At 40.7% G+C, this 27,962-nt stretch overlaps 1 protein-coding gene across 6 annotated transcripts in view; it reads right to left on the bottom strand.

The window, feature by feature from the left end:
* PDLIM5 (PDZ and LIM domain 5) overlaps nucleotides 1-27,962 on the bottom strand; it is a 106,023-nt gene that overhangs the window by 27,588 nt on the left and 50,473 nt on the right. For 3 of the 6 annotated variants that reach the window (XM_065633545.1, XM_065633544.1, XM_065633546.1), the window contains exons 4-9: nucleotides 16,852-16,894; nucleotides 15,051-15,454; nucleotides 11,401-11,418; nucleotides 10,932-11,104; nucleotides 9,274-9,310; nucleotides 7,652-8,666 (exon numbers count right to left, since the gene is read on the bottom strand). In XM_065633545.1, the coding sequence (XP_065489617.1) occupies nucleotides 8,573-8,666; nucleotides 9,274-9,310; nucleotides 10,932-11,104; nucleotides 11,401-11,418; nucleotides 15,051-15,454; nucleotides 16,852-16,894 (769 nt within the window). In that variant the 3' untranslated portion in view covers nucleotides 7,652-8,572. Of the gene's footprint in view, nucleotides 1-862; nucleotides 1,007-1,741; nucleotides 1,829-4,696; nucleotides 4,811-5,555; nucleotides 5,691-6,990; nucleotides 7,021-7,651; nucleotides 8,667-9,273; nucleotides 9,311-10,931; nucleotides 11,105-11,400; nucleotides 11,419-13,443; nucleotides 13,461-15,050; nucleotides 15,455-16,851; nucleotides 16,895-27,962 lie in introns of those variants that run through there. The other 3 variants (XM_065633549.1, XM_065633548.1, XM_065633547.1) reach the window with 3 other exon arrangements.

Genomic DNA, 27,962 nt, shown 5'->3' with positions numbered 1-27,962 from the left:
AACTTGGCTGGGATCACTGAAAACCCAAAAACCCTTAGGAAAAGGCTGTAAGTTCTGCAGCAGTGTGGAGAAACCGAACTTAGGATCACTCATCGTAGAATCATTTCGGTTGGAAGAGACCCTCAGGATCAACCAGTCCAACCATAAAAATGGATGAAATTAGATCTAAATAAGGAGTCTCCAAAGTGGAGGTTGCGCACTGCAGGAGACGCACGAGACAACTCACTGGGGTGTGAGAAGAATTTTTATTTTATTTTTACTGTTAAGAAATAAAATAGAAAATATTATGAAAATAATGTTTATTTCCTCTTTTTTCTCCTCCTTTTACTTTCTGATTTTGTGTACGTATATAACGTACATAATATATTAGTACGTTAGGATACGTATATTATTTAGAAATACATAAATATACATATATTGCATGCTGAAAATTTATTCCTGGTATGAAAGGGTGATCAAAAAACTCGAGACCACTGCTCTAAGTAAGTCTTTATAAAAAGCAACGCAGTAAAGATTTAGATGGAACTCAGAGAGTTATTGTCTTCAGGCCTCCAAAAGTTAACTCAAAGACGCAGATTATTCTTTGTAACCTATGTAACACAATTGTTACAGTCGGTTTACTGACCGAATTTTAAAACAGATATCGGATCAGAGAGAATTAGTCGCCAAGGTTCAGAGCAGCAGTCTGGAGTTAAGCTAAAAACAAGGCATGGAAGCCTTGGCCATACTCTAACAACTTGCCCACCGTGCTATTGTGAAAGAGCTGATATTTCACAGCCCTGTCAGGGACTGGTCATTGCTGCGTGAGCTTGAACATTCTTAAACCAAGCTATAAAATTTTCCTTTTAAAGTTGACGTCTACCTGGCCTGGATAGCAAGAGCAGCAGACACAGCAGCAGCAGCCATGCTCTTAATTTTTGATCTCTGCATGAAAGGAGAAAGAACAGGAACAGGAGCAGGTCCAAACTTGGGCGGGCTTCCCAAAGGCTTTTCCAGCAGGACTTTTCTAGCACAGGAGATTTGAGTCAACAGAGGAGAAAACAAGAGAAAGCGGGAAAGGTTGACAGAGACACATTATCCACTGGAAAGTTAAGCGATCGTCAGTTCCCAGCTCACAGTGACACAGTACAATGTAGTAGCTGCTTGAATACTAATGTAGAAAACAGCAATTTTGCTTTCACCCACAAATAAAAATTTCCCTTAAGTCAGCATTTATCATCCATCAGACTTTGAACTCCCCATCCCAGACTCTGCCTCACACCCTTGGGTCATTCCCACTGAACTTGGGGACACACCACTTAGATGCATCTGAGTCTCCTGAGGATCATAGAGCTTCTCCTCTTTTCCGTCATAAATAATAAATATGGAAAGCTTTGGAATATTTGGCGATTTAACTTCAGTAGCTCTATATTTAGCCACCTTTACCAAAATCTGGTGTCCTCATCACCCCTTCTTCATTTTTCCCTACTTATTAAATGGGTTGAGAAGAATGTGAACAGACAAAAAAAAAAAAAGTGAACAAAAATATGCTGGCTCCAAAATTGTTTCTACAATGGCGAATCCACAACCCAGGCTCTATTTTAAAATTTCAAGATTAGCCACAGAATTGCCGTGCATTTTTAAAAATCATTTCACTCCACTTACACAACTGTACATCACTTGAATTTAAGTGTTAAAAATGCTGCCTGAAAACTTGGCTTATACCTAGCAGTGTGCTGTAGATATACCTTAAAATATTTACCTTGTATGACTTAGAGAAGATTTAGACTGAGAGATGGAGATTTTACTGACAGGCTTTGTTTCACAAGGAGGCAAGGATGCTTCATGCCTGCCCAAAAGCAGCAAGAGAAGAAAAGTCATTAATCAAACCCTTACGAACACCTCTAGCAATGCTAACTAAAGCTCAGGAGTTGTTCATTTAAGGATTTTAGAAGCACTCCTTACCCGTTAAAAATAAAACCAACCAACCAACCAACCAAAGGAGGTATGGTTTTATATCCCAGATTTTTAATTACTGAGAGTAGCACTTTCCTTCTCTCTCGGTCAACACTATACTCTGGATGTTCCATCACTACACAAGTCAATGCTTGTATTCTCCTCCAAAAAACTTCAGGCTACCGGACAATTCAAAACCACACATTTAATAGCAAGGGTGACTAATCTTTGAAAGGCAGGTGAATAAAATGTGGAATACCAAAGCACCATAATATTAGGCACACTCTGCTGTGCCTTCCCCCAAAAACCTTCTTCCACACTTTGACACTACATATTCACCCCATGTCACCAACTTTTGACAACAAAGTCACCTTCTAACCCATGACTGGTCTTCCCCAACTCCATCTAAAGGCCGCTTCGATTTCCAAATTATTTTTCTACCTTTTGTCTAAAAGCTACTACTGATACTAATTGCTCTGCAAACTTCCAGAGCGGCATGAGGACCAGGAGATGTGCACTTAGGTAAGGCTTCCAAAGGGGTTCTCAAACAAAAGTTTTCTGAAGTAAAAGAAAGCAAAAGGACAAGTAGCATTCACCATAGGAATGCAATATTTCCCCCCAATATTTTAATTCCTCTTGCTTGTCACCAAACCAAAACAACCCTAAAAGATCTGACAGTTTTAGTTCGGTCAATCTGAGACCTCTTTCTCTCCCCAACCTGATGCTCATTTGCTAATTAAACGAGCAGCTCGGGGTCTCTGCAAATTCCCTTTCGCATGATGACTATAACCAAAGGAAGACGCTTCAGAAAATTGATGTAGAAATGTCAGACCTGCCAAAAAGGAGATCTGGCTGAGTTGAGGAGACTACAGCAGCGGTTACAACAATTCACAACAAAACAGGGGTGCGCACAAATTATACCCTTTCCTGGAGCTGCCCTCAAGTTCTCCTAAACTTCATACGGCATCGTTGTGAAGCTTTATAAGTCATAAAAATGGGGCCTTGAAGAAGGCAAAGGGAAATAAGTCACAGCGGGCATATGCTCCAAAGGCAGAGCATGCTGACTCCAAATCTTATTTACATAATGCGTACTCATTGTATTTCCATTTTTTGCTTTGGCAGCAGCTAGAAAAGGAGTAAGAAATCACCCTCAGCGATTACAATTTCTGCAGAGAACACTCTTGGCTGTCCACTAATCAGAAAGTGGACAACAAAACTCAGGATTAATACCTACTATTTTATACCAAGTCTTTGTATTTATGACTATCAGGAATAATTTCTTGAGAAGATAAAAAAGTATGTCTGTACGCCTGTAAAAAGTATGTATACAAAAGAGCAACCTGAAGGCTTGCTGGCACTGGATCTGCTTTATATTAGTTACGTATTTCTCAGGAAGTGCCACATTTTGTGGTTTACAAGTTGCCAGGATGACTTTTAAAGATGACTTTTCGCAACTTTCTGGAAAGGCTGTAATTGCTCTTAAATATTTTACTGTAAACTTATAAGAGGACATCGCATATATGAAATTGAGTAGTAATACACTATAAATTACAGTAGTTGGCTATAGTGCCATATGACTACTTTAGGCTTTCAATAAAGAACTAAAACTACAATAAAATAGCATTATGCTTTATAGTATGAAGTCTGCCTTACAAACAGTGAACCTAGTAATCGAAACCAGATCCTTCCCACATTTCTCAGCAAGCTCCTTCTCCTTGGTGGCTCAGCGGTGGGTGGTACAAATCACAGAGCTTCAGCCAAGAAAAGATGGAGGAAAATAAAGATCTATGCCAGTCATTGACAACAAATACTGGGCTTCAGTGGCAATCCTTCCCTCTCCAGCTCTGCAGAACCTGCTCAGATTTTTGCCTTTCTTGAGCAGAAAAATATTCATCATCTACTTTTTCGACTATTTGTATAAGTACTTCAGCTCGAACATCGCTGACCTCTCCCATCTCCTGTGGCTCATTTTAAAGCTGCTCTCTCTCTCGCTAGGTTCATTTTGCCAAATAATAAACTTAGAGCCATAGGTCTTGAGTAAGATTAGACGTAAATTTCCTTTCCCAAATCTCCTTTTCTGCATTGGCTCAAACCAAAGGGTACCACAAAGGTACGGGCTTGCTGACCAAGCAACCTTCTGTCACCACCCACCATCCCTTCCTGACTGATCTCATCTCAGCTCATGAAGGCAGCCTCTTCTCCCAGACCTCCAAAAAGCCTTCAAAAGACATTGCAACAGAACAGACTTGATGGATTTTGTTGTGAGGCTTCACCCAATGTCTCTCAGCTGTCTCCCAATCCAACCAGATAAGTGCTGGTGAAGCCAACCAAGGAAACTTGCCAGATAATCTGTTTGATTGCATCATAGCACAGCGCAGTGTTGCGAATAAAATAATCCACTTTTTAAAAAGTTATTTTTCTATTTTTAAAGGGGCTTTTCTGTGTGTTGAAGAAATCTGAATTCACTTGCGAGTTGCTGAGGCCACTGAGAAGTTACTCCATCCAGGTGCTGGGGTGAACATCCACTGACAACGTCCTGACACACACTAAATACTGTGTCTTATTTTAACTGGTATCTATGGGATACCTGTTCAGGAACCTGCTCAGCTTTATTCCATTTCTCTCCTCCTTCCTCCTCCTGCCACTTCCAGGAAAATCTCTAGTAATGGCAGATTAATAAAGTTTATTTTAAGTGAACGACAAGACAGACAAATTGAAGCTAGAACAACATATAGACAGATACCCCCTCTGAATGATTTACCTCCCAGATGGTGTTGGAGCAACGTGCTCAGAAAGGCTGGGAGAGGGGACACTGCCAGGGGAGGGCTCTGTCGGCAAAAGAGCGGCCGCAGGTCCTGGTCTAGCACCGTTTTCACTCCATTCACAGTAACAAAACCAAATGGAGACACGCAGAGAAAGAGAATTTTTTTAATCCGCATAGAAATAGTTTGCTGAGCAGGAGACACTGTGCATGAAAGTCTCAGTACAAATAAAAAACCAAAGCAAACAAACAAAAAACAAAACCAAAATAGAAAGAGAGGGATAAAACCAGGCATAATAATCCTAGGAAGTGTCAAGCTTTTAGTGAAGTTTGAGAAGTGTCCCGCTCCTTATAAACTCAAAGCCAATAAGTATTGTGCATTTACACAAAGATGGAACACAAATATTTAGTATTACATTATGTGATGGAAAACATTTAGGAAATACTGAAAACGGATACAAGTGCTAGTGGGATTCACTCTCAGGGTTTTATATAATTTTTGCTGCAACTCTTTTAGGGTGTTAGTTTTGTGAAAGTTAGACTATATTTTTCTCAATATTTTTTCATATCCTTTCTTTTTTTTTCCAGGTGCGATAGGGGAAAACAAAATCTAGAAAATGTCTTAAAGCCCTCTACATCAAGAAAAGCACTTCAGACATCTCACTGTAATACACAGAAATAAACTACAGGTAGAAAACAATCACAACCACAAGTTCTGAGCAGACTTAGCCATAGGAGTAGGCATTGCTGCCTTTTTTTTTTTTTAATGTTAACATGCGGAATTAAGTATCTTAATAAAGCAGGGAGCCCGAAGTGTTGAAAATTATTGAATAAACTTAGGAATGACCAGGGAGCAGACCTCATAGGTGGTAAAGATGTGGCCGGAAATTCTGGCACAGGTGGCATCTCCGAAGTCTGGGTAGCAACAGAGTTTCTATTCAGATTAATAGAGGTATCCTGGGCTCCTGCTCCATTAGGTAGATCTGCAGGTATGCTTTACAGATATTTATTACACAGGGGAAAAAAAAAAATACATGCATGATTTAAGACGGGTTGTTTCAGGACTGACCAAGATTTTAGGGATAAACAATAATAAAAAATCCACAGGGCATTTGTCTCAGACAATGCCTGCCTGAAAAGCTGAATATTATTGAGATATTTATCTGTAGGTTACTGACAGAAGATAAGTTTCTATTTCGTTGTTTGTCATATTCATTCTTCTAGGTGGTCCCTTGAGTGTAAGCTTATTCATTTATATCAAAAACCTCCCAGAATATTTTTGCAGAGATCAGATATATGCTGGGAATCAGACATAAGTGAGGGCGTTTTCTGCACATGCAAATGGAAACAATACCAAAGTCCAAAATTTAGCATCAACAGGTGTTGTGCAATGGGGATACTGTGTGAAGAGATGACATCTTTAAAGCAGAAAACAAATTTCCTGTCACACATTCATAAAACATTTTTGGAACTATTGATTTGTTCCTATGAATTTATAGGAAACTAATGATTTTGGTAGCCTTTCTCAGACTACTCTCACATCCTCAACAGATAGACTCTATTACTATCTCTACGTTTAACTTTAATCAAAACAGAGGCTTCTGTACTTTAGATTAGAGAGGCTTTTTCTTCCATTTCTCACTAAAGCAATTCACACTTCAAAGAGATAAAAGCTGGTAAGATAGACAAAGATAATGGTAAGTTAAATACCAACATAAAGATATTATATTCTCTTTACCTAGGGACATCTCCGAAACATAAAAATACTTGAGGGTCAAACCATTCTGCCCTTATGAAAAAAAACTATAGAGCGTGTGTGATGACTTTTCAGAGTTTTCATTGCACTGATGCCCCCTGAAACTCCCACCTTTCCATCCATAAAAAGCTCTTTAAACCCAGCAAAACAATGGTAATGTGCTACTTCGCACTTCTAACTTACTACACAGTGTTCGACCAAGTGATTATATTGTGGTGTATGTGCACTCAGTAACACTTGGGTTTAGTAACACCGTACTCACTACTGAGTTACGCGACAGCCGTGGGGGGCGGGGGGAAAAAAAAAAAAAAAAAAAAATCAAACTGATGGGCACTTCTCATCAGAACAGGCTTCAGTGAAATTATTAAAGTGAGTGTTTTCCCCTGCCGTCCCTAAGGAGTTAACCCAAAAGGCGTGTAAGATGTGATGTGATATGCCTTGGTCCGTCGTTACCAGTGAAAATCTACTTATACTTTATGCTGTGCATAGTTAGGTACCCACGTCAGTGACTGTTAGTGCTGGATAACTTGGCTATTACCTGAAGTCTCCATTTTCTGTTTGGCTTTTCCTAAAGATAAAATGACAAATACCATAAGCTACTGCTGAACTGCACAGCAGTACAAACCATCTGAAAAGGAAACACAAGCTTAAAATGCTTCCAAAGGTCTCTACTCCTTTCAATTTTCCAAATTGTGCAATACAAAAAAACCAACCCCTCCAAGTCTGCAGAAGCACTTGCAGCGGACATCGATCTGTTCGCGGGACTAACTCCGTCAGAAAAGCCCCTAGGTCAGCGTCCCAAACTACAAGCCGGTCGCGACGGTTCTCACTGAGCAATTATGAAAGATCGGGTTTTTATATGTACGTCGCAATTGACCTTTGAGGGTTGAAACGTCCCCGATTCAATAAGCAGCGCAAAAGCAGAGAGATTCACTTAGTGGAATTCTTACTCCTGTAGCCCCCACAAAAGTAAATAATTTTATTGATTTCTGCACAACACAAACACATACCCCGTTTTCAATATGATCAGAAACTCTACTCCTGTAATTGTTTTGTACAATTTAGATTGCTTCTCCCGAGGACCAGGGATTTAATTGTTTCTCTTACTATAATCTGTGAAGGTGCAAGGAAATTACAGCTCCGAGCATGAGAAGATTATTCGAGGAGTCAGAGAGACTCAAAAGAAAAACAGACAGAGCTAAGACAAAAGCAACTTTTATTAAAATACTCTTCAAGCTTCAGAAAGCATAAATTAATGAATGTGTAGCTACTATAATACATTATTTTACAGGAGAACCATAGGGCCATGAAGCTTTTATAAACACAAGAAAGCCTATGAGCTTCACTCTGAAATAAATAAATACTACTGTCTCATCTTGTTCTTGTTAGAGGATGTGTTGAAGCTCTTACAGGTACACAGCAACATTCTGCTCAAAGTTTTCCACAGTATGAACATATTACTAGCTTAAGCAGCAGAATCTTTATATTGAGCTTGTACTTCAATTCGCAGCATCAGGGGTTTTTTAATTTATTTTTTTATTTGCTTAAAAGCAGTCTGTCTTCTTGCACTACTTTGTAAAACATTTACAACCACTCTAAAATTGACCTGCTGAAAATCTAGTGAAATCCAAGATAATTGCTAAGTACAATAGTTTGAAATAAGCGCATACAATCCCTCTTTGTCTTCTTCCCCCCAGCCCCAAAAATCAAAGTAATACCATTTCATATTCTTTTGTTCATAATTTTCTGCTTTCTAGCAACCTACAGTAACTCAAACTCAGCAACGTAAATGACTCCTTTAAGGCAAAAAAAGAACTGCAACAGCCATCTCCTCCCCCATGTTGGGGGATTCAGTCACCCAAGTTGTTCTGGTTTAAATATGTATTTTTTTTGTCAACTAGTGATTATTAGCACAAAAACATTTTCATCTCATTCTTTACACATCAGTAGGAAAGTGTTAGAAAAGTATAGAAAAGGCTAAGAATTTCTCTCGCAGTAAGGCTAGTGAAATAGGTTCTTTTTTTTTTTGATTTTTTTTTTAAATTTTTTTTTTTTGCAAAGCAGATGGAAAGAAGAAAGGAAAGAAGTGTTTGTATTTTGCTTTTGCAACTTGGGTCAAATCACTGGACATTAAGAACACGTGCTGAGACTTCATGGTGCCAGTCACGTAATTTTGTATATTTGGGGCTAAAGACGTGGATGGGAACCTTTTCCCTGTGGAAAGAAGTGACAGAAGAAAAATAAGAAAGAAAGAAAGTTCGTCTTAAGCAGTTTCACAAGCGAGCATGCAATCTCCATGCACATTGCCTTCCTCTCGCTCAAACACTTGGATCAGCCAAAGCCAGCAGAAAATCTCCCACTGACTGCAAGAACCATTAAAATTTAGCCACTGGTCGGTCCTCATTTTGAACACCACTTATCCCAAAGCAAGGAGAGCGCCGACCCTCGTTCACAGTCCAGAACAGAAATACTTTCCAGCTATGCCTGGCAATCTGACCCACGCTCACACATGAAAAATGCCCGGTTAGATTTAGGAAAACACATCAACAAGCTGACCTTGTACAGAAAGCCAAACCGGTCCAGGTTTATGGAATACCTCGAACTCCTGCACAAATATTAATACTGGACTGCACCGATAGATTTTTAAAAGGTCAGTCTGTGCAGAAAAAGATCTCGATTTTTACATGCTGAAGTAGAAGGCAAAAAAAGAAGCAACATTTTAAAAACACCCGGATGTCACACAAATGCAAACACTATCAGTTAAGAATTAAGACATGCAAAGTATAATGCAAGGTAATAAAAATGTAAATCATCAACTCACTTAGTCTTCTTTGCACCTTCATGTTCAGGTTCTTTCACTGCAAGAAAACAGATGGGGGTTTTTTTTTAATTTTCTAAGGCATTAATGGCACTGTACCACCATCCACTGAGATCCTCTCCTGTGCCAGGAAATTACAACGAGGGATCACCCATCAGGGTGCTAGAGGATTGCACATGGGATAATGTAAATTCCTAGCCCTGACTTGTAAGTTTGTATTTGTCGATTTAGCTAATTCATCACCACTGAATGGGAACAGACACGTATTATTTGACCTTCAGGTCTCATATTCTGCCCTTACATGGATTAATGAGAGAGAATCCAAAGACAACGATCCATCAACAGACTAGCGCAACCTAGGACACAAAACAATCGGGTAACTGTACGAGTTCAGAATGTTTATCACCCGTGGACAATAATCTTTATTTGGAGAGATACTGTCATTGGCTTCTCAAGTAATTCTGCCAGAGAATCAATAGTTGATTTAATCCAATCTGGCCCCAGAGAGGGGGTCTGATTTCCTCACTGCCTTTATTATTGCAGCACGAGCTGTGAAAAGCAGAAGAATGAAATAGTCACCTCTACCTTAACTGCCTTAGTCTGAACAGGACAGAGCTCAAATCTCCTGATGGCACTTCTCACAGCTTTTATACAACGCTACAGATCTCAGCCAAGGAATTGTAACTGATAGCATAACGTGAAGTTTTACCATAGAATTATATGAGTAGGAATGACTCTACACTCCAGTCCACAGTATAGTGTAATCACAACACCGCAGCATAAGCAGAGGATGGCAAGATGCCCTGGGAATCAATTGAGGAGCTGTGGATTTATGCTTCTGATTGGTTACGCCATCGCAGATCACAGACCTTTGTGTGACTGTCGAAGATTTTCTACATGCCTGAACACACCTCAGTTTTTCTGGAGCATTAACTTTGAACACGAATGTCACCATTTTGGCGAGACACGAGGGGAAAGAAACAACGAATACATATGAGCCAACGTCTTTCAGGGTAAAAAATGGAAATTTAAGATTTATCCAGAATGTATCCATTTTCGACTCGATCAAGAATAATGTCCAGTAAGGTGGAGGGGTGACCTCATTAATGTTTATAAATATGTGAAGGGTGGGTGTCAGGAGGACGGAGCCAGGCTCTTCTCGGTGACAACCAGTGACAGGACAAGGGGCAATGGGTGCAAACTGCAACACAGGAGGTTCCACTTAAATGTGGGAAGAAACTTCTTCCCGGTGAGGGTGCCAGAGCCTGGCCCAGGCTGCCCAGGGGGGTTGTGGAGTCTCCTTCTCTGCAGACATTCCAACCCGCCTGGACGCCTTCCTGTGAAACCTCCTCTGGGTGTTCCTGCTCCGGCGGGGGGATTGGGCTGGGTGAGCTTTTGAGCTCCCTTCCAACCCCTGACATTCTGGGATTCTGTAATGCATACATCCTGAGCTATTTAATAACTGCAGGAGTTCTACAAAAATACTTGCCTCCTATAGTCTTCTCAAACTTTTAAAGAGCTCACCAAAATTCTGCCTCCTGGATTTATTATCCAAGAGAGGGGACCAAACCCTTTTACTGTTCCCCTCTCCCTCCCAACTTTCAGAAACACCCATCCGTCCAAGGCCAACGCTTTTATTTCGTTTAAATGGAACAACTCACTGTGATCAGTGCCGGTGATCTGGGCCAGGATGCGGAAGGAGCGGGACTGGGTGGTGCCGGTCCGGGGGTGCCAGTCTTCGGTGTCTTCAATCAGCCGCTTCTTGCTGGCGTCGCTGTGGGTGGGCGTGTGGTAGAACTCCGTGTAGGTGTCCACGATGTGCTTCCGCGGGGGGCTGCGGCGAGGAGAGGAGACAGCGGTGAGCAAAAGCTTTTGCAGACCACCTGGGTTGGGGCAGCTACAAAGTCGCGGGGCAGAATTGGGACTTTTCGCAGCGTTTAAAGGCGGCTTCTGTGTTTGGGTGCAGATGTGCAACGCTGAGCTCTACAGGCACACCTGATTCAGTTCTCTGAACCAAACACAGCTTTGTAATTGCTCTAATGGGACGATATATCTCTCCTTGTTTCACTGCTGGGACGTTTGAAACAGTGCAAGACAGTACTAAAGACATTTACACTTTTAAACCTTTACCGTTTGGGTGGGTTTTTCCTTGGAGATGACAGAGCGAGACAGCGAGAGAAAGGTTTCCCAGCATAAACAGGAAAAGAAGAAAAGAAGAAACAAGAAAGAAAGTCAGAAAGCTGAAACAAAAGTGCAACTAGTTATCCTGTTGAATTAGTTTTGAGGGAAAAAGAGGCACTGAAATCCAACTAATGGTGATATTCCCATTCTGCTACCGAAACCACAGCACAGATCTCCCATACTTAAACTTCAATTAAACTCACGGTGATTTCCTTACAGGGATGAGAGGGGAATTTGCTTTGGTAAAGCAGGGTAGTCTGCTTAGCTGGGAGCTGGTGTCCAACAGCAAATTCTCCCCTTGGTTCACAGGAGGCAAAGCACGGGCTGTGCACAAGGGCCACCCAGTACCCGCCAAGCCTTTTGGATCAGAACCAGGCCATCCGAAATATCGCAGGTACCAACATTCTGGAGCATCCCGTGGAGATACTCATGCTCGATACCCCATCTGAAAGTCAAAAAACTGGGTGATCGTTTCAGCTGGAAATTTTCCCCACGGTAACCTACGTGCTTTTATCAATCCCTGCACCAGCAAACCTGCGAGAATACAGGATTTTAAAGCTTTGTTTTCAGTAAGTGATGTAAAGACAGGTAATGGCAATGATCAGATTAGGAAAACAGAAGATTAACACTATATCTATATATATGTCTATATAACTCCTAAATTCCACGTGTTATCCCAAAGCATTAATCTTTAATAGTCTCTAAAAGTACATTTAGATAATTTACAGGAGATTAACTGTGCAAAACTAGCTTCTAAGACATAAAAATTGTAATAATAAAACAAACAAAATAACTTCAGAAGTCACTTCTATTTTTGCCACTACTTCGACACTGTATTTCTAACGCCTAAAGTATTTCTGGTAAAGAAGGGTAGAAAATATGAATGAGAATGATGTAAATTATTAATTGTCAACAAGTGAGAATTATGCCCATTCAGTGGAATGCATTAGTAAATACTTAAGCTTAAAAGAATACTTAATAGTTGAAAGAATGATGTGAAAGGTATCGCACAAAATTATAGCAAAAGATTGAATTCACTGACACACAGCATTAGTGAAGTACATGTATCACATATTAAGGTTACTAAGAGAGGGAGGGGTAAAGAAACAAAAGACTGTGCTATTTCCAGGATGGAGTACAAGTAGTAGAGAGAAAAATAAATTAATGCATCAAAACAGTCAATAGCAAAAATAAAATCTGAAAATTAAAGCAGTACCTAAAGGTGTGGAATTACGCGGAAATGTAATCATTGATATGCAGCTGACTGCATTCTAGCGGCTACCACAGTGAAATAAGCAGCCTTCCACATTGGTGGAAAGTGGTATTATAAAGAAGATATCCTGCTGACTTCTCTTGTGGATCCTACCGCTTCTTTTTTTAAGGCTTAAGAGTCTACCAGTAATGACCCACTGAGGCAACAAGGTGGTGCCAGAGACATAGGAAAATTCAATGAGACAGGGTCTCCCTTAACTCAACTTTGAGGCAAGGGGCAAAAAGACAAGCCAATAAAACCTCAATCACATTTGTAATCCTCAACATGTACAAATCATAGTATAAGGACGTTGTTATTTTTTCTTGTTGTTGTATTAATTCAGTATCTGGCCCTTCATTCCACAGTCCTCAAACCGTTGGTTTTTTTGCTTTTATACTGTATTTCACCATTCACTAGTTGTATTACTAACGCAAATTAGCCATAGGCGCTCCGAAAATGTATCAGTACACACAAACACCACACAAATGTTTTGTGGAATCAAAAAAAAAAAAAAAAAAAAGCTGCAAAATTTAACACAGTGAAAAGCAGGATCACATCATGTCCAAGGCAGACAAAACCATTTACTACACCAAGAAGTTACTGAGAAAAGCTGAAGCTTTTTTGCAAAATTTATATATGAAACTCTGTAAGAGTTATAATTTTGCAAAAGAAGAATACATGCTGGTTATTCCAACCGGAAAAAAAGACCATAATTCAACTCCAGTGCTGTCGATACTAACTTTGTCACTCTTGTTATCTGCAAGGGAAAAAAAGTATTTGATGTGTTAATACATTCTTTGCTTCTTGAAACATTACAGGAGTTTCCAAATCCAAGCTCTGGTAAAGCCATACATCATGTAAGTCAAGCTTACAATCACCAAGAGAACCTAAAAGGGAAAAATTTGGCCCAGCTGAGCTTAAACTGAGTGGAGTCTGTGGATATCTTACCTGTTTTAAGCAGCAGGCACATTTTCATGCAAGAGTTGGCAAGAAGATCGTGATAAAAAGTGTAACTGCACGCAGGCTAGCAAAGGTATATTGCTTTCTTTCTAAGCCGGGACTAAACAAGGGAAAAATAAACTTTCTTCCCCATCCTGAGGTGATGGCAAATAGTTTATATCTGAATGTGGTTTCAGAGGAGCCAGTAAGAAGGGAGGAAATTCTGAGTACAACAAGGTCCATGTCTGAAGAACCGCACTTGCTCAGCAGTGCTATCTATTAAAAAGATTGAAGTTGCCTTTTTTTTCACTAATACAAAACACAGAAGCAAAACGGAATTTATTTCAATTATAGATCAATTATTCCAAACTTCGACGTCCTGATATTTCATAAATGTTATCGATTCCATTTTAACCGGGGAGATAGTTAAGCTTCAGTGCAGAAACGTAGTTTTTCTAAGTAAAACTAAGTAGCGTAGCAGCAGACCAAAACAATCACCTTAGGGGCTTTTGGCGCTTGCGTTCCTGGAAAGATAGAGACAATTTGCCAAAGTGTATTCAACAAGTCTACCAGCACCGCACGAGTCCTGGGGATCCCCCCATTTCATCCTGCTTCTGTCCAGTGTGGACTCCTGCCATCAGCTGGTTAAGAAAGGGCTGGAAATTACCATGAAAACAGCATGATATAAAATGCATATGGACCGCATTATACGAGTCCACATATGGAAAATATTCGTACCGCAATATAAAGGGAATAGGTACCTAAAGAAGTTTTTTTCTCCCATGAGAAGCTCAACTGAAACTGCGATTTACTCTGTATTTTAGTTGACACGGACGTTTGCCTGGGTTCTTCATACACTTTACATACAGAGAGAATATCAGAGAGAGGCACTAGGACTGTTCCTCCAGTCCCTGCCTTCGAGGGATGGGAAATAGTAACCACAGCTCAATCATTCTGTTTTTTCTGATCATCTCATTCGTGGCCATTGCAACACGTGCCGATCCTTCTCGACAGACCACTCCGCATTTTTGAGTGCCTGCTGCTTTCAGGATCGAGGGTTCAAAATATGCAGTGAGACACGGACATTGGAATTAATACTGGGCTTGTTGTAAGGTCCAGAACACATCGTGATACAACCCACCACGAAGTGTTTTGTGGTCTGATTCAGTTTAGCTGTGACACCCCATAAACTGATGTAATTTCACTCCTGAGAAAAGAAGCCCCACCAAAAGCCTGGCTTGGCCCTTCAAAGCACTCCTTTTAAGATGCAAATCCTTCCTCAGAGATTCGCTTCTGAGGACTGAACGACTCCTCCAAGCTGCGTTTTACTAAGCCCTTAAACAAGCCCAGCTTTTTTCCTGCGAGGAAAGACCCTCACAGCAAAAAAAATATAATAAATCCCACCTACCCATTTTGCTGTTTACTCTCCCCCTGGTTCTCTCTGAATCCTCGTCGCGGCCCCTCGGCTACATCCTGGGCGCCGTCACCGGCATTGTGCGGGGCGCCGGGCTGCCGTGGGACATTAACTGCAGGTTTAGCAGCGCTCGGCGGCCGCTGCTCAGCGTTAGGCTTGGTATTAACATGCAGTCCGGGAGCAGCGAACGGGGCCGGGGCGGCAGCCGCGGGGGACGGAGCCGCCGCCTGGGCCGGGGTGAAGGCGGAGGACGGTGATGGGATGGAGGTGACTTTGGAGGTGGTTACGGCTCCAAACGGCCTCGGTGTTTTATTGTAAGCCACGCTGGCTGTGGCAGCGGCTTTGGGCGCGACAGCAGAGGCAATGGGCACAGGCTTAACTACTTCTGCGGGTTCTCCCTATTGCGAGACGAAAAACAACAACAAAAAAGAAACACGCAAAACCACACCAAACGCATGCACGTTCCTCAGCAGGTATTTTGGCTGCTCGCAGGGGAGATAACCCGCCTAGCATGAAGCAAAGCACGGAAGCAAGCTTTACCGAGACTGCAGCCATGAAATGTATGGAAAATAAAAAAAAAAAAAATGAGCCATGCATTTTAGGAAAGAGAATGATCGATGCGTGCACAATCAATATGAAATCCCATGCTGATAACTCTTCTGGTCATATCCAAAACAGACACCCCACAAATCAGCTTCATGACAAACTGAAGAACCACTCTGCTGCAAAACCCACAGGGTAACTCATGCGGAAAAAATTAGTGCTTTTTATAAAAATCCACATTCCAGCTCTCAAACCCAACTCAAGATATTCACATTCTCCACACACCAATGGCATGTGCACATGTACATTACACACACACTGCATATAGTGGTCTGTTGATACAGCTCTTAAGAGCAGAACCAGAGCCCTCGAACTCATTTATTAGAGGCCAGTGCTTGGGGACTCTGAACTTTTCCATTTGCACTGATGTGTGCTAACATCTTCGTATAACCTTGTCAGGTCGAAACACTCAAAAAAACCTGTTGTGTATTTTTTCTGCCCCCTCATCCCCCCGGGAGCCACGTTCTAATATTGTGGTTCCCAAATGACGGGAGCCTTTCCAATCACCGTCAACAGAACTGTAATATACTATATAGAATCACAGATTCACTTTGGTTGGAAAAAGAGCTTTAATATGTGACCTATTTTTAAGTACAGGTCATTTTTTAAGCATTTTCAGGGTTGCAAGGAGCCTTCTTATAAAAAAGAGGGGGTTAAAACTATTGCTTGAGAACATAACGTTAGAACAACTCAAGAATACATAATTCCCCAGGGCTCTAAGGAAAACGAGGGGAGTTGCTCTCTCAAACTCTAGATAAGTTTCTTTCAAATACACAGGAAGATTTCAGTGCTCATTAAAAAGAAAAAAAAAATAAATACACAGCAAAAACAACAGCACCACAAAAAACCCCACGTAACCATTGTTTCTCTCGTAGGCGTAAAAGAAAATCTTCAGCAATATCTTTCTAAAAAAAAGTGTTCCAAGAATTGGAAGAGAACACTTATTCACTTTTTTTTTTTTTGTGGATAATAATTTGCCTGGTCTCTAATTTTTTTTCAGGGAAGGGGGAAGAAAAAAAAAAAGTCACTCGAGTATTCAAATAGTGCAATACTTTGAATATAACACATGGAAATCAAGCACATTATATTGAAAGGAAAATTTGGATGACAGTACATATCAACAACAGGGTTTGACAGATGGGAAACAGTTAGTGCCACATGCTGCATTTTTTGGTTGTGATGATGAACATACCTTTGGTACATGAATAAGATCAGGTTTTTGTACAGTAGCCACTCTGGAAGAGGAAAAAAACATACACAGAATTGTAAAAAACAAGTTATTTAATGTGTAAGCATTTGCCTATTCCAACTCACCATGTTCACCTACAGATAACACAAAATAGTTCACTTTGTTTCCTCTAAAGGAAACAAGAAGTATTCAAGTTAAACCTACAATAGTGTTATTAACACAAGAAAAAGGCAAAAACAAACTGGATGCATTTATACAAATACAGTGTCAGGAACTCTAGCATCTATCATCAAGTACTATTTGATTCATAAATTCAGAATACCATATCACCAGTTAGGACATTTCAGTTCCAATTTGCTTATTCTTTTCCATCTTTTCATAAGAACCTATGTCATGTAACTCAAAAGCTCAGATAAATTGCATTTTGAATAGTGCATAACATTTTTTCAGTCTTAAAACAGAAAGCTTCGTTTTAGAGCAACAACAAGAATCCTTCTGAAGGACTCAGCAAGTTAAATAATACAACAGTATTTTGCACAGTGTTTGGTCTTCAAAGGTAACGTTAATGCCGCTTGGACTCCACAGTAGGTGGCAAAAAAAATTCTTTCAAACATTGGGTGTATTGAAACTACTATGGGGTGGGGGAAAGGGAAAGGGAACGGGAAAGGGAAAGGATGAAGAAGATAAAGAATAGTCAGATTTTGTTATACCTAAGGTGAACTGGCAACATGTTACAGGTAAAGGCATCACACTATGTACTTATATGCAAAAATACACAAATACACAAAATAAAACAGCAACGAAAACACAAAACACACAACCAAAAAACCACAAAACACTCAGCAAAAAAATCTGACAAGTCTGACACACTGACATTTTGTCTGCAAACATTGCTGCTCAAACACTGAGCCTTTTCATGCTGTTTCGGTAGAAAAGCAGCTTCCTGGCACATTTCACAACATTTCTGGCCATGTTTGGGAGCTGCTCAGAAAAGCTGCCACCCCCTTAATGATCCGAGAACCAGCAATCACACCCTGCCCCAAATCGCACAACCCCATTTCCGACAAATCTTCTAAACAGGGTTTGGAACTGAAGCTGGATTCTCATTTCCAAAAGATAACTCACTGGGGAGGAAAAAAAGTTGTGTTTCACTGGAGATTAACTAACAATTTCAAACATCTCGATTGTATAAAACAGCTTTTCTCTTTCAACCACGGAGAGCTAGATTTGAAATAGGCACACTTGGTCCATTTTACAACTCCTTTCTTTTTAATTTTCCTTTATTGTTTTTTCCTCTTTCCCCCCAGCCTTTTTACGGATTACGTTCAAAATGTTCACTCCTTCTCTCAAGGCCATTTGGCCCTCAGAGCTCATCGCATTCCAGCAACGGCGGATTCAGTAACTAACAAAAAAGGGAGATGCGTATTATCCACATTCAATATCAGCAGAAGAAAAAAAGAAAAATAAACAAAACACACGACACCATTGCATGAAAAAAATATCTTCTGCACTTCGCCTTCACCATTTGCTGACCCACATTATGTCCCCATCACCGGAGCGAGGGGTTTGTCCCCTTTGAGGACCAGGTCCCTTCTCCCCTTTCCCACCAACCCTGTGAGCAGCCCGACCCCCAGCCCTCCAAACAATGGGGAGCATCGTTAATCACTCCTAATTGCAGACTTGTCAATTTGCATCAACAAAGGCAACAAGAAGGGGGGAAAAAAATGCCAACGCGTATGGAAATTTTGTACTTTTTAAGGCCAGAGTTGGTAGGAAACGTTAATCTCACTCTGTTACTTCGGTATACATTTTTAATAGAGTAACTTGAAACGTTTTGTGTATTTATTACGTTGATCTAATATTAAGACCTAGAAAGATATTCATTATTCAAGTCAAGTACCATAATTCATGCTTGAGAAAAACGCTTCCCTTTGCTAATAATGCTGGACCTTGAAATTTCAGTTTCATAAAAGGAACATACTTTGATTTTTTGTTTTTAAAAATTATCAAATATGAGTTTACAACAGATGAGATCGGTCTGCATCCATCAATACAGCACTGAGCAAAAACTATTTCAAACCACTATTTCGAGATGATCTGAAGAAATAACTCTTCAAAACTCATCTTCAAAAGCGTCATACGAAGGGAAAAAGAAAGCATGAAAAAAAGGCTTGATAACCGAAACGTTCCCAATGTTCTTCTATAACATTGGAATCAACCAGCATAACATTGCTTCATTTCCCCCAAACATTTTAAACAAGGATATAAATTTGCGTGTCCCAGACATACTTCAAACAGTTTAACTTGGCCCTGTTGACTTCAGACCATAATCAGACGGAGATCTGTGATTTATCGCATATTGTATAAAGAAAATGCTCACCCAGCAAACTGATTCACCAAGATCTGAATGTGAAGAATGCACAGTGGTTAGACAAGACAGTGCAAAAAGAAATGCAAAACATGTCCAACACATACATTTAAGAAAATACTTCCTCCGGGGCTATTTCCCTTCTGATTTTGATAGATGCTACCAAATTGCATGGCAAAAAAAATAAAAAAATAAAATAAACTGCAGAACTTTGTACATTTTCTTAGCTGTTAGCACTTCGCTTGCCACCTAGCAATTAAACACATTAGGGCTTCATGCTGGTTTGGTCACGTTGAATAACTGAACGCTTTCAAAACAGGATGACACGCCTGCCCTGTTACTACTTACTAGAAAAGCAGGACGGCTGGAAGCAGAATATTTTCTGAATGATTTAAAATTAGCAGTTCGGCGTATTAGTTTGTGTAATATTTTTTCAACAACATACAAAGAAAGCAAAAATGTAAAAGCCTGGTATAAACGCTTATTATAAACCACTCATACAAAAGACCTTGGCAAATGGTTACGGTTCCAAGCTTTATATGAATTATTACAGACAACAAAAAGAGGAGCAGCAGCCATCACTTACTGACAGCCTAATACTGAAAATGAAAGTGCTCAGAGTTTTTGCACAGGCTTCTACATCAAAGTCATTTTTCTTTCTGGGGGCGGGGGGGGGAAAGGCGTTATATTTAGCCTGTGTAAACAGTTCATTTCAACCCAACACGATCAAATTTGCTCTCTAAACATACCACAAGCTGCTCCTCTCCGATGAATACTTTTCGTGACATTTAATGCAATTCAAAACATTCCAACTTCTAGCATTGCCTTATTAGGAAAATGAATTAGTGTGCTCTTTGCTGTAAGCAATATGCCCAGCAAAAAGCATTCATTCTTTAAATTCTCCTTTTACTCATTCCAAGAACACTGCCCATTAAAAAAAAAAAAAAAAAGACAGAAGTAATTCAACAGAACCCTTTTATGATTACAAATAAGTGGAAAAACCCATTATTAAATCTAAAGGTATCGTATTTCATGTTTCTGCAATGAGTACAATTTCACACAAAATCTCCAAAGACTGATCATAATGAACACACTAATCTCAATAATTAACATTATGGAAGTAAATTCAACTCAAAGCATGAATTTTTGGGCAAGTCTCAGCTGTCCTGTGTGTATAACCACAAAACCAGGACCAAATCCCCAGCCAAGCAATTCCTAAAGCTTCATCGAACTTAAAATCCAAGAGACATGTCAGAGTTGTCTCTCCTCTGAACTCCAGTTAAAGTCCCACCATCCCCAAGTCCTACTGCCCCTCATTAAAGGGACTATATTATATTCATTACTTTAAAAGCAGATGTCGAACACAATGGAAAATTTGTTTTCGTATCTCTGTAACTTAAAGGACCGCTCATAAACTCTGGTGTGAGATACAATAAGAAGCAGCTCCAAGACCATCACAGAATGTTTTCAGTTAGAAAAGGTCTTTAAGGTCATCGAGTCCAACATGGCAAAGTCCACCCAACAAAGTCAAGGCTGGAAGAGTTGCCGCAAAATTGTATTTCTCATTCTGAACTGGACCTTTCTAATAGGAAGAAGGAAGAAAGGAAGATTCTGCCCCCGCCCCACCTCCCTCATTTTCAAAACTCCTTTTTCCCAGCTGAAAAAGCCGAACACAGGTTTTGGCAGCTGAGATTACAGCCCCGAAAAGCCACTGGTCAGATCTTCCTTCCAAAAACCTGAACTTGTAGCAGTTTTGCCATTGCGGTCTGCAGTTCTGCTGCTCCGCTTCACTTTATTTCCAGAGAGCTTGTCAGCTGACAGGGCAGAAAGTTAAATGCGTTTGCTTTTCATAAATTAGCCAACTCACGAAAAAAGATGACAAGCAGAAAACGTTTAATGTATATAACAAGCCGTGACTTTCACTAGGGGTTATCTGAACAAAAACAAACGCAGATGTGATTTAAAGTACAGAAAAAAGAACAATCCAAATATATTTCTTTCTTCCTTAGACCCAAGCCCTTTCTCTGTCTCAGACATAATTCATTTCCTACCAGCCTCGCTCTGGCCCGCAACAATAGAAAAGCATAAGCTTTCTTAAGCTCGCTTCTTGTAGGAACTTCTACATCACCAGAAACGGTTGCCTTACATACGCTAATATAACACACAACTCCGTTCCCCACCGTTTGGTAGAAATATCCACACTGCGCCAGGCAAGATGAGATGCATAATGGCATTTCAGATCCCAGACATCCATCTCCAGGAGTCCTGGTAGGAACATCTCATTCTGAGAACTAATTCTTACACTAAGGATGTATTCTTTCTCCTCCTGCCCTACCAAATACAGGCTGTAAACTCATAATAATTCAGACATTAAAATGCAAACAGTGTAAGACACAGTTGTCTCAGCATTCCATAAAAATATTGAAGAGAGTTTCTGTGGATGCTCCATTTGTATGTGAAATCCCAGAAAAGGAATCTCTTCAGTCACACGAACCACTTTATATAACTTTTGGGCTTCATGTCCCTTAACGAGGTATATTTAATGGAGCATACTGAGAATATCGGTATTTAATTCTTGACAGAATAGTACCTAGAGATAACACTTAACACCTTACTTCATTATATTTAGCCTGGGAATATTAGCTTGTGAGCCACTCTCAACAGATTCTACATTCTCAGTAAGTTTAAAGGGGGAGAATAAAATGTGCATGCCAGCTTTTTACATTTGCTGTGCACTATATAATACCTTTACATCCTCACCCCATGCACTCCCTCAGCATACTAGATTACAATGAAGCACTAGGTCAGGTAAAAGCAAGACAAATTATGTTCTTGCTTTACTGGCCATCTGATAGTTGGCCAAACCAAACACAGGTCCCCTCTCTTAAATTTAAACAAGGTTTGGGATTTCATCGTTATGTGTTAAACTAAACAGTGCTGACATTTCAGGAGAGAAACAAGCTGCCCTCTGCTTTGGTATTCCTACCCACAAAGGATTAGTTGTTTTCAAGACCTCCCAAAGGCAACCACTGCTCATAGTCTCATTCCTGTGGTCTGTGGCAACCCTACCGAATGCATTTTTAAAGAGAGTTTAAGTGCAGGCAGATAATATTTTATTCTATTAAAGAAAAACCAAAAGCCAAACAAAAAGCTACGAAAAAAAATACCACGGAATTTATCTCACTTACCTTCTGCCTGCCAGAGACTTACAAACGTGCTTCTCGCTCCCATGAAGGCAGAAGGGTTAGAAACCTGGAGAGCCCACGCATATGAACAGCACTGGACTGAGGGGGGAACATCTGTCCACATCTGCCCAGGACTCCCTGGTCAGAGCCCAAAAAATGTAAAACATCCCCAGTACCAAGTACAACTGATGCTTTACAATCCTGCACAGCTCATCACTGCTGGTTGTCCTGGAAAAGTTACAGAGCAGCCTATATACAAATGGTACAGAGTTCAGCATCTCTGACTGATGGAGTTTGGTAGGCAGGAATCCCAGCTTGCCACTGCTTGGTTACTCACGAAAAATAGGAAATCTAATGGCTTGTATATAAGACTTCCTTATAAACTACCTTCAGTGGTGGTAGTCATTTCTATCAAGCTACACCTTGTTATAAACTCATTTTTTTTAATTTTCTTTAAGCCTTCCTAAAGCTGTCTTGCCAAGTAACAGTACCCACATAACGGTTAAGCGCAAATAACAAGACATAACAACTATAGCCAGGCTTTTAATAAAGCAGAACGTATACATCTGATTTTCTTTAGAAGTGCTTATTAGATACTAATTCCAACGCAGCAAGCTGCCTTGTAAAAATAGCCAGTTTAATGACAAGCATCAGTCTAAATGACTTGCAGGCCTAGTCAGACCTCCAAAACCCCCAACAAAATGCTTGACTTCATGCTGACTTCAGTCTGTCCTCAAATCTAGGTTATAATTTAAGAGATTCGACGCTAAACACTAAATTATTTTTTCCAGTGCTTTCCACAACACAGTGACTGACGTTTAAATTACCTCCTTTGTCTAAAACACAGTCCAAATATGCTTGAAAGTGCAGTCATATCTATTTTAACTGGAAATTCATGACAAACAATATATCCTTTTTTGGGATTTTTTTTTCCCCCCCTTAAGTACATGCTGAGGAATGAGCATTTATATATATATTTTTTGCCTCTCAAATGAAGAATCTGGCAATTTAGACAGCCATCAGATTATTCTATTTTACTTGTTATGGAAGGATAGGATATGCTATGATTTCAATTATTTCCAATTAAGGTCAGGAATACCATTAAGCATTCGTCAGACTCCTGAGCATGACCCAGCACTAAACAAGCAAATGTTCTTTCCCATCCAGCCCCTCCTATGCCACCCCAGCAGCAAGGGAGGACCATCCATGGTGCACAAGCCCAGAGCCTGGGTGACAAGTCACCATGGGGACAACCCCTGGGATGCTCCAGCCGGCACATCCCTGCAGCATCTCCATCGCAGCAGGTGTGTTTGGAGGGGCTGTCCTCAGAGGTGACACCACCGCACGTGGTGGCCACCACGGCCAGCAAAGCTGAAGCACTACAAATCACATCGTGGAATTATTACGGGATCAATTTAATGAACATTTGCTTGCCAGAAGAAGTTCGCTTTTCCACTACAGTCCTTGCTTTATCATTTCCGTGTATTGTTCACGTTTATATATTTAAAGTCACTGGCTTAGCAGTGTGTCTCGCAGGTCTAACGTGCTGAGAAAAGCTGTTTATGTCTTGACATGGCTGTCTACTATAGCTTTAGATACCTAACAACTTCAACTTGGAAGAAGTCTTATAAGGCAGCTTTCAATTATTGTATCTAGAATACCCCAAGTCAGCCTGGCCAACAGGTCTCATCACACCTTTATGGGAAAGGGCTGTAGCTAGAAATTATTTCATTTACTGGAAAAGCCAAGCAAGGAAAACCAAAAAGCAGCAGCGATCTCAAATAGCTAATTCCTGTAGTCAATGCACTGGCCAAGAAGCAAACTATACTGGAAACTCCAACACTGATGAAGTGAAGGTGCATCAAGCAGAGTGTTGTAATTCTTCTGTTCTTTACAACTCTGAAAGAAGAGAAAAAAAATAATAATCCCATCCAGCCACTAAAGAGCTTTCCCTTCCCGCAACCTAGCTTTAGAAAAAGTGGCTTTTAGCCTTTTCGGCTCAAAATACTTGGGGATAACATTCACAGCACGCTCATGGCATATGAAGCAATTAACCACTTTTGCGGGCAACTAATCACTGATGCAAAACATCTGACAGGCACAAAAACCTGTTGAGACTTTTCACAATGCTGCAAACACGACTTCAGCTATAAAACAAAAGTAAGCAAGCAACATCTGACAGGCACAATACGTGTTTTTATTACCTCATGGGGTTTTGTGGTTCTGTGCCACAGACACGACTACCTACTGACACTACTCTGGAATTTTTCAAAGGCAGTAGTTTTTCAAAAGCAGTAGTTTTTCAAAAGCTGAGCGGAAAAAAGCCCCAAAAACTGCAATTCAGCTATTAATAGACATTTGACTGCAGCTACCACTTACCTTTCTATTAGATGGTGTAACAGATACATATCTAGTTAAACTTGCAGCCATGGCTCTCAGCTTGTATTTAGCTTTATTTCTGACCTCTAGAAAACCCTGTATACCTGAAAACCTCCCTGCTTTTCCCACCATTACCAAAAATCCCAGCTTCCTTACGCTGTTATGCTTTCACGATACTACCGCTACCTTTCAGGAAGATATTTCTTTCCCAAACGGCTAACCCTTCATTTATTCTCATTCCGTTCTTTCCTAGAGGGAGGCAGTAAAATCCCTATGGATGAGTAGGTCGCTGCGATTTTGATTCCCAACAGCTGAGAGATGATCTTGCATGGCAGAGGACAGGTTTTATTTAAACAGTGTCTCACTTTTTCCTGTGGGCTGATGCTTAGGAACAGTTTATCTAACAACGCTGGCCAGTTCACATATTTACCTTTTTGTTGTTGCTGCTGTTTATTTTTTTTTTTGCCTATTCTTTACATCCCACATTCACGGAGGTGCAAAAGTTACTGTCTGAAATCAAGAAACTAAACAGTTACCTGCATAGGTACTAAACACTCATTATTTACCCAGTTCAAGCCAACTTGGACTATTTTCAGCATATGAAGGGCACAGCCCATTTTAAAACCATGTAAGCTGCTTTTAATCCATTTAGAGACATCTGTCTCTTGACAGATCATCACATACCCTTTTATAATTAAAGAATGCCTGCAAGTTAGCATCATAACTGTGCATGTGGGAGAGATGTGCTTCGCAAAGGAAAACAACAGGTGTGGGGCATGTTCTGTATTTGAAAAACAAAAGTGTAAATAGAGACAAGTAACATCACTTGTGGCACCTAAACAATGAGATAATGAGTGTTTTTGAAGGGAATGACACAGCGGACTGGGGTAGGATGGACTTGGGCATCGTTGGGTCAGGTAAGCTGCCTGTCCAGTACCAGATTTCGAGCCGTAGGGTACCCACAGATAGAGAGAAATATTCTTTTCCCATTCTTAACACTGGGGTAACAGAGGAAAGACTCTTTCAGTTTTCAAAAGCTTTGAAATCAATGCCATTAGGCACCTCATACAATCCAGATATATCAAATACAAACCCCCACATTTTCCAAAAAGGGGGACGAAAGTTTCACCCTCAAATCCATCCACGCGCTGTTCAAATTCACAGGTAGGAAGAACCGCATCCTAAGGAAAGTTTCGGCTTTTCCGTTCCCCCGGCCCTGGCCAGGGGCGCAGGAAGCACCGCGGCTCACGCGGCTGCCAAATCCCAAGGCTACTTCAGGCTCTGGGAAGGAAACCAACAGCGCTTTAGAAACTTTTTGATCAGGAAACTTTTGGACCCGGGTCAAACGGCTATTATTCAAGCTCGCTGTCTTTCTGGAAATTCTCATTAAGCTATTGAATTAACAGACGTTTGACTTAACGCTAGCGTTGGGGACCCAAAAGCAGCAGCGAGAAAGTTTCACCTAATATTCGCTGAGACTCGGCATTTTATTGACTTTCTGATACCTCCCTACTAACGCTTCTCTTTACATAACTAATACAGGCAGTAAGCTGTGACAGCGAGGAAAAAAATTATTGAGCAGTGTCCCAAAGTTTAGATTGGATATTAGAAATAAATTCTTCACAGACAGGGCTGTCGGGCATTGGAACAGGCTGCCCAGGGAACTGGTGGAGTCACCATCCCTGGAGGGGCTTAAAAGGCGTTTAGACGAGGTTCTCAGGGACATGGGTTAGTGCTGGAGTTGGGTTAGGATCTGGTTGGACTCGATGATCCTGAGGGTCTCTTCCAAATGAAAATATTCTATGATTTTATTACAAACAATACAGTCACGTCAGCCCGAAGTAGTTTTTAATCAGGCTGCTTATAAATTGGTAACGCAGCCAAGATCAGCTCTGTGCTGCTGTGTTCCTTAGGAAGTTGCACTGCACACAAAGCACATCGGACTTTCAAAGTGCAGCTTCTCGCCCAGAAGCAGAGGCTTGCCCTGTGTTTCCTAGTTTGAGACATCTTTCCTACTACCCTGACAGCTTGGTCTGCTTTGTAGGACGTAACTCTCTTGCAGTTGAATCAGAGGCTGCTGAAGGCTCCCTCGAATAAAAACCCCAAGGGGAAAACAAGAAAGAGACAGCATGATGACAGCGATGATGACAAGACTGGTTTCCACCGTGGTGAAAGGATTTCTTCAACTTTATGTTCCAGCCCTCAAGCACTCACTGGCATGAAACACACCTCAGCAACAGGCACAGAATAATATTCTCTGTTACCACCAATAATTTTCTTAGCTACGCACCGGCATGCTAGAAGAGGCTACAGCACACCCGGGATTCTTGTCTCCATTTTGCTACTGGTTTGCCACCTTCAGTTTTCTCATCTTTATCCTTAATTAATCATGCTACGTTTAATGCTTTTAAATTGAAGTAACAACTACAAACCAAACACCTCTGGCTATATAAATAAATATAAAAATGAAGTAATTTGTAGGAAACAAAAAGGCGAAGAAAGCGATCGGTTAACCTACCTCTGTTTTCTCAGTCCTACGACAAATTTGGTGTACTTTATGCAGGGAGGAACACTATGTATTTCTTAAGAAAAATACGCCACTCAAGATACTAAAAAGATTTTGACAATTAAGAGGTGACACCTCCCAACCTCGGGTTCCATCATTTGGGGAGGAGATCTTCGAGTAATTCTTCCAAATGTGAACTTTTGATTAGCTCTTTTAACACATGCCTCGCAAAGCCTGGATCGCTGACTCCACGGAAAAGGTCCGGGGAGTTGTCCTAACACATGAGACAGACACAGCTCGTGGTGACACATCCAGTGCCCTGCCCTTCAATATTCTCGCCTACTCCCTTGTAAAGCCTCTCAAGATTTGCCCAGGCATCCTTTCCCCTTCAGAGTAACGAGCAGCCAAACACAGTACACACAAGCAACAGTAATTGAGCTGCAAACGAGGACTACGTCTGTCTGTAGCGGCACTGCATATTTTGCAAAAACAGATAAAACCTGTGGGGAGGTATCACTGCAAAGTATTAGACACCACACACCCAGGCGGTACACAACTTTGTTACAACAATATCTGTTTTCAGACACCAAAGCAAAGATCCTCAGGGCAAGATACTGTTTGTTTGCTGTACGCGAATGGGGTTGGATTCTTTTTTCTGACGTCCGCAAGTCGTCTT

The sequence above is a fragment of the Caloenas nicobarica genome, chromosome 4, assembly GCF_036013445.1.
Source record: "Caloenas nicobarica isolate bCalNic1 chromosome 4, bCalNic1.hap1, whole genome shotgun sequence".
NCBI classification, from domain to species: Eukaryota; Metazoa; Chordata; class Aves; order Columbiformes; family Columbidae; genus Caloenas; species Caloenas nicobarica.
Note: the sequence above shows the minus strand (reverse complement) of the source record. Positions and strands in the feature narration are given on the sequence as shown.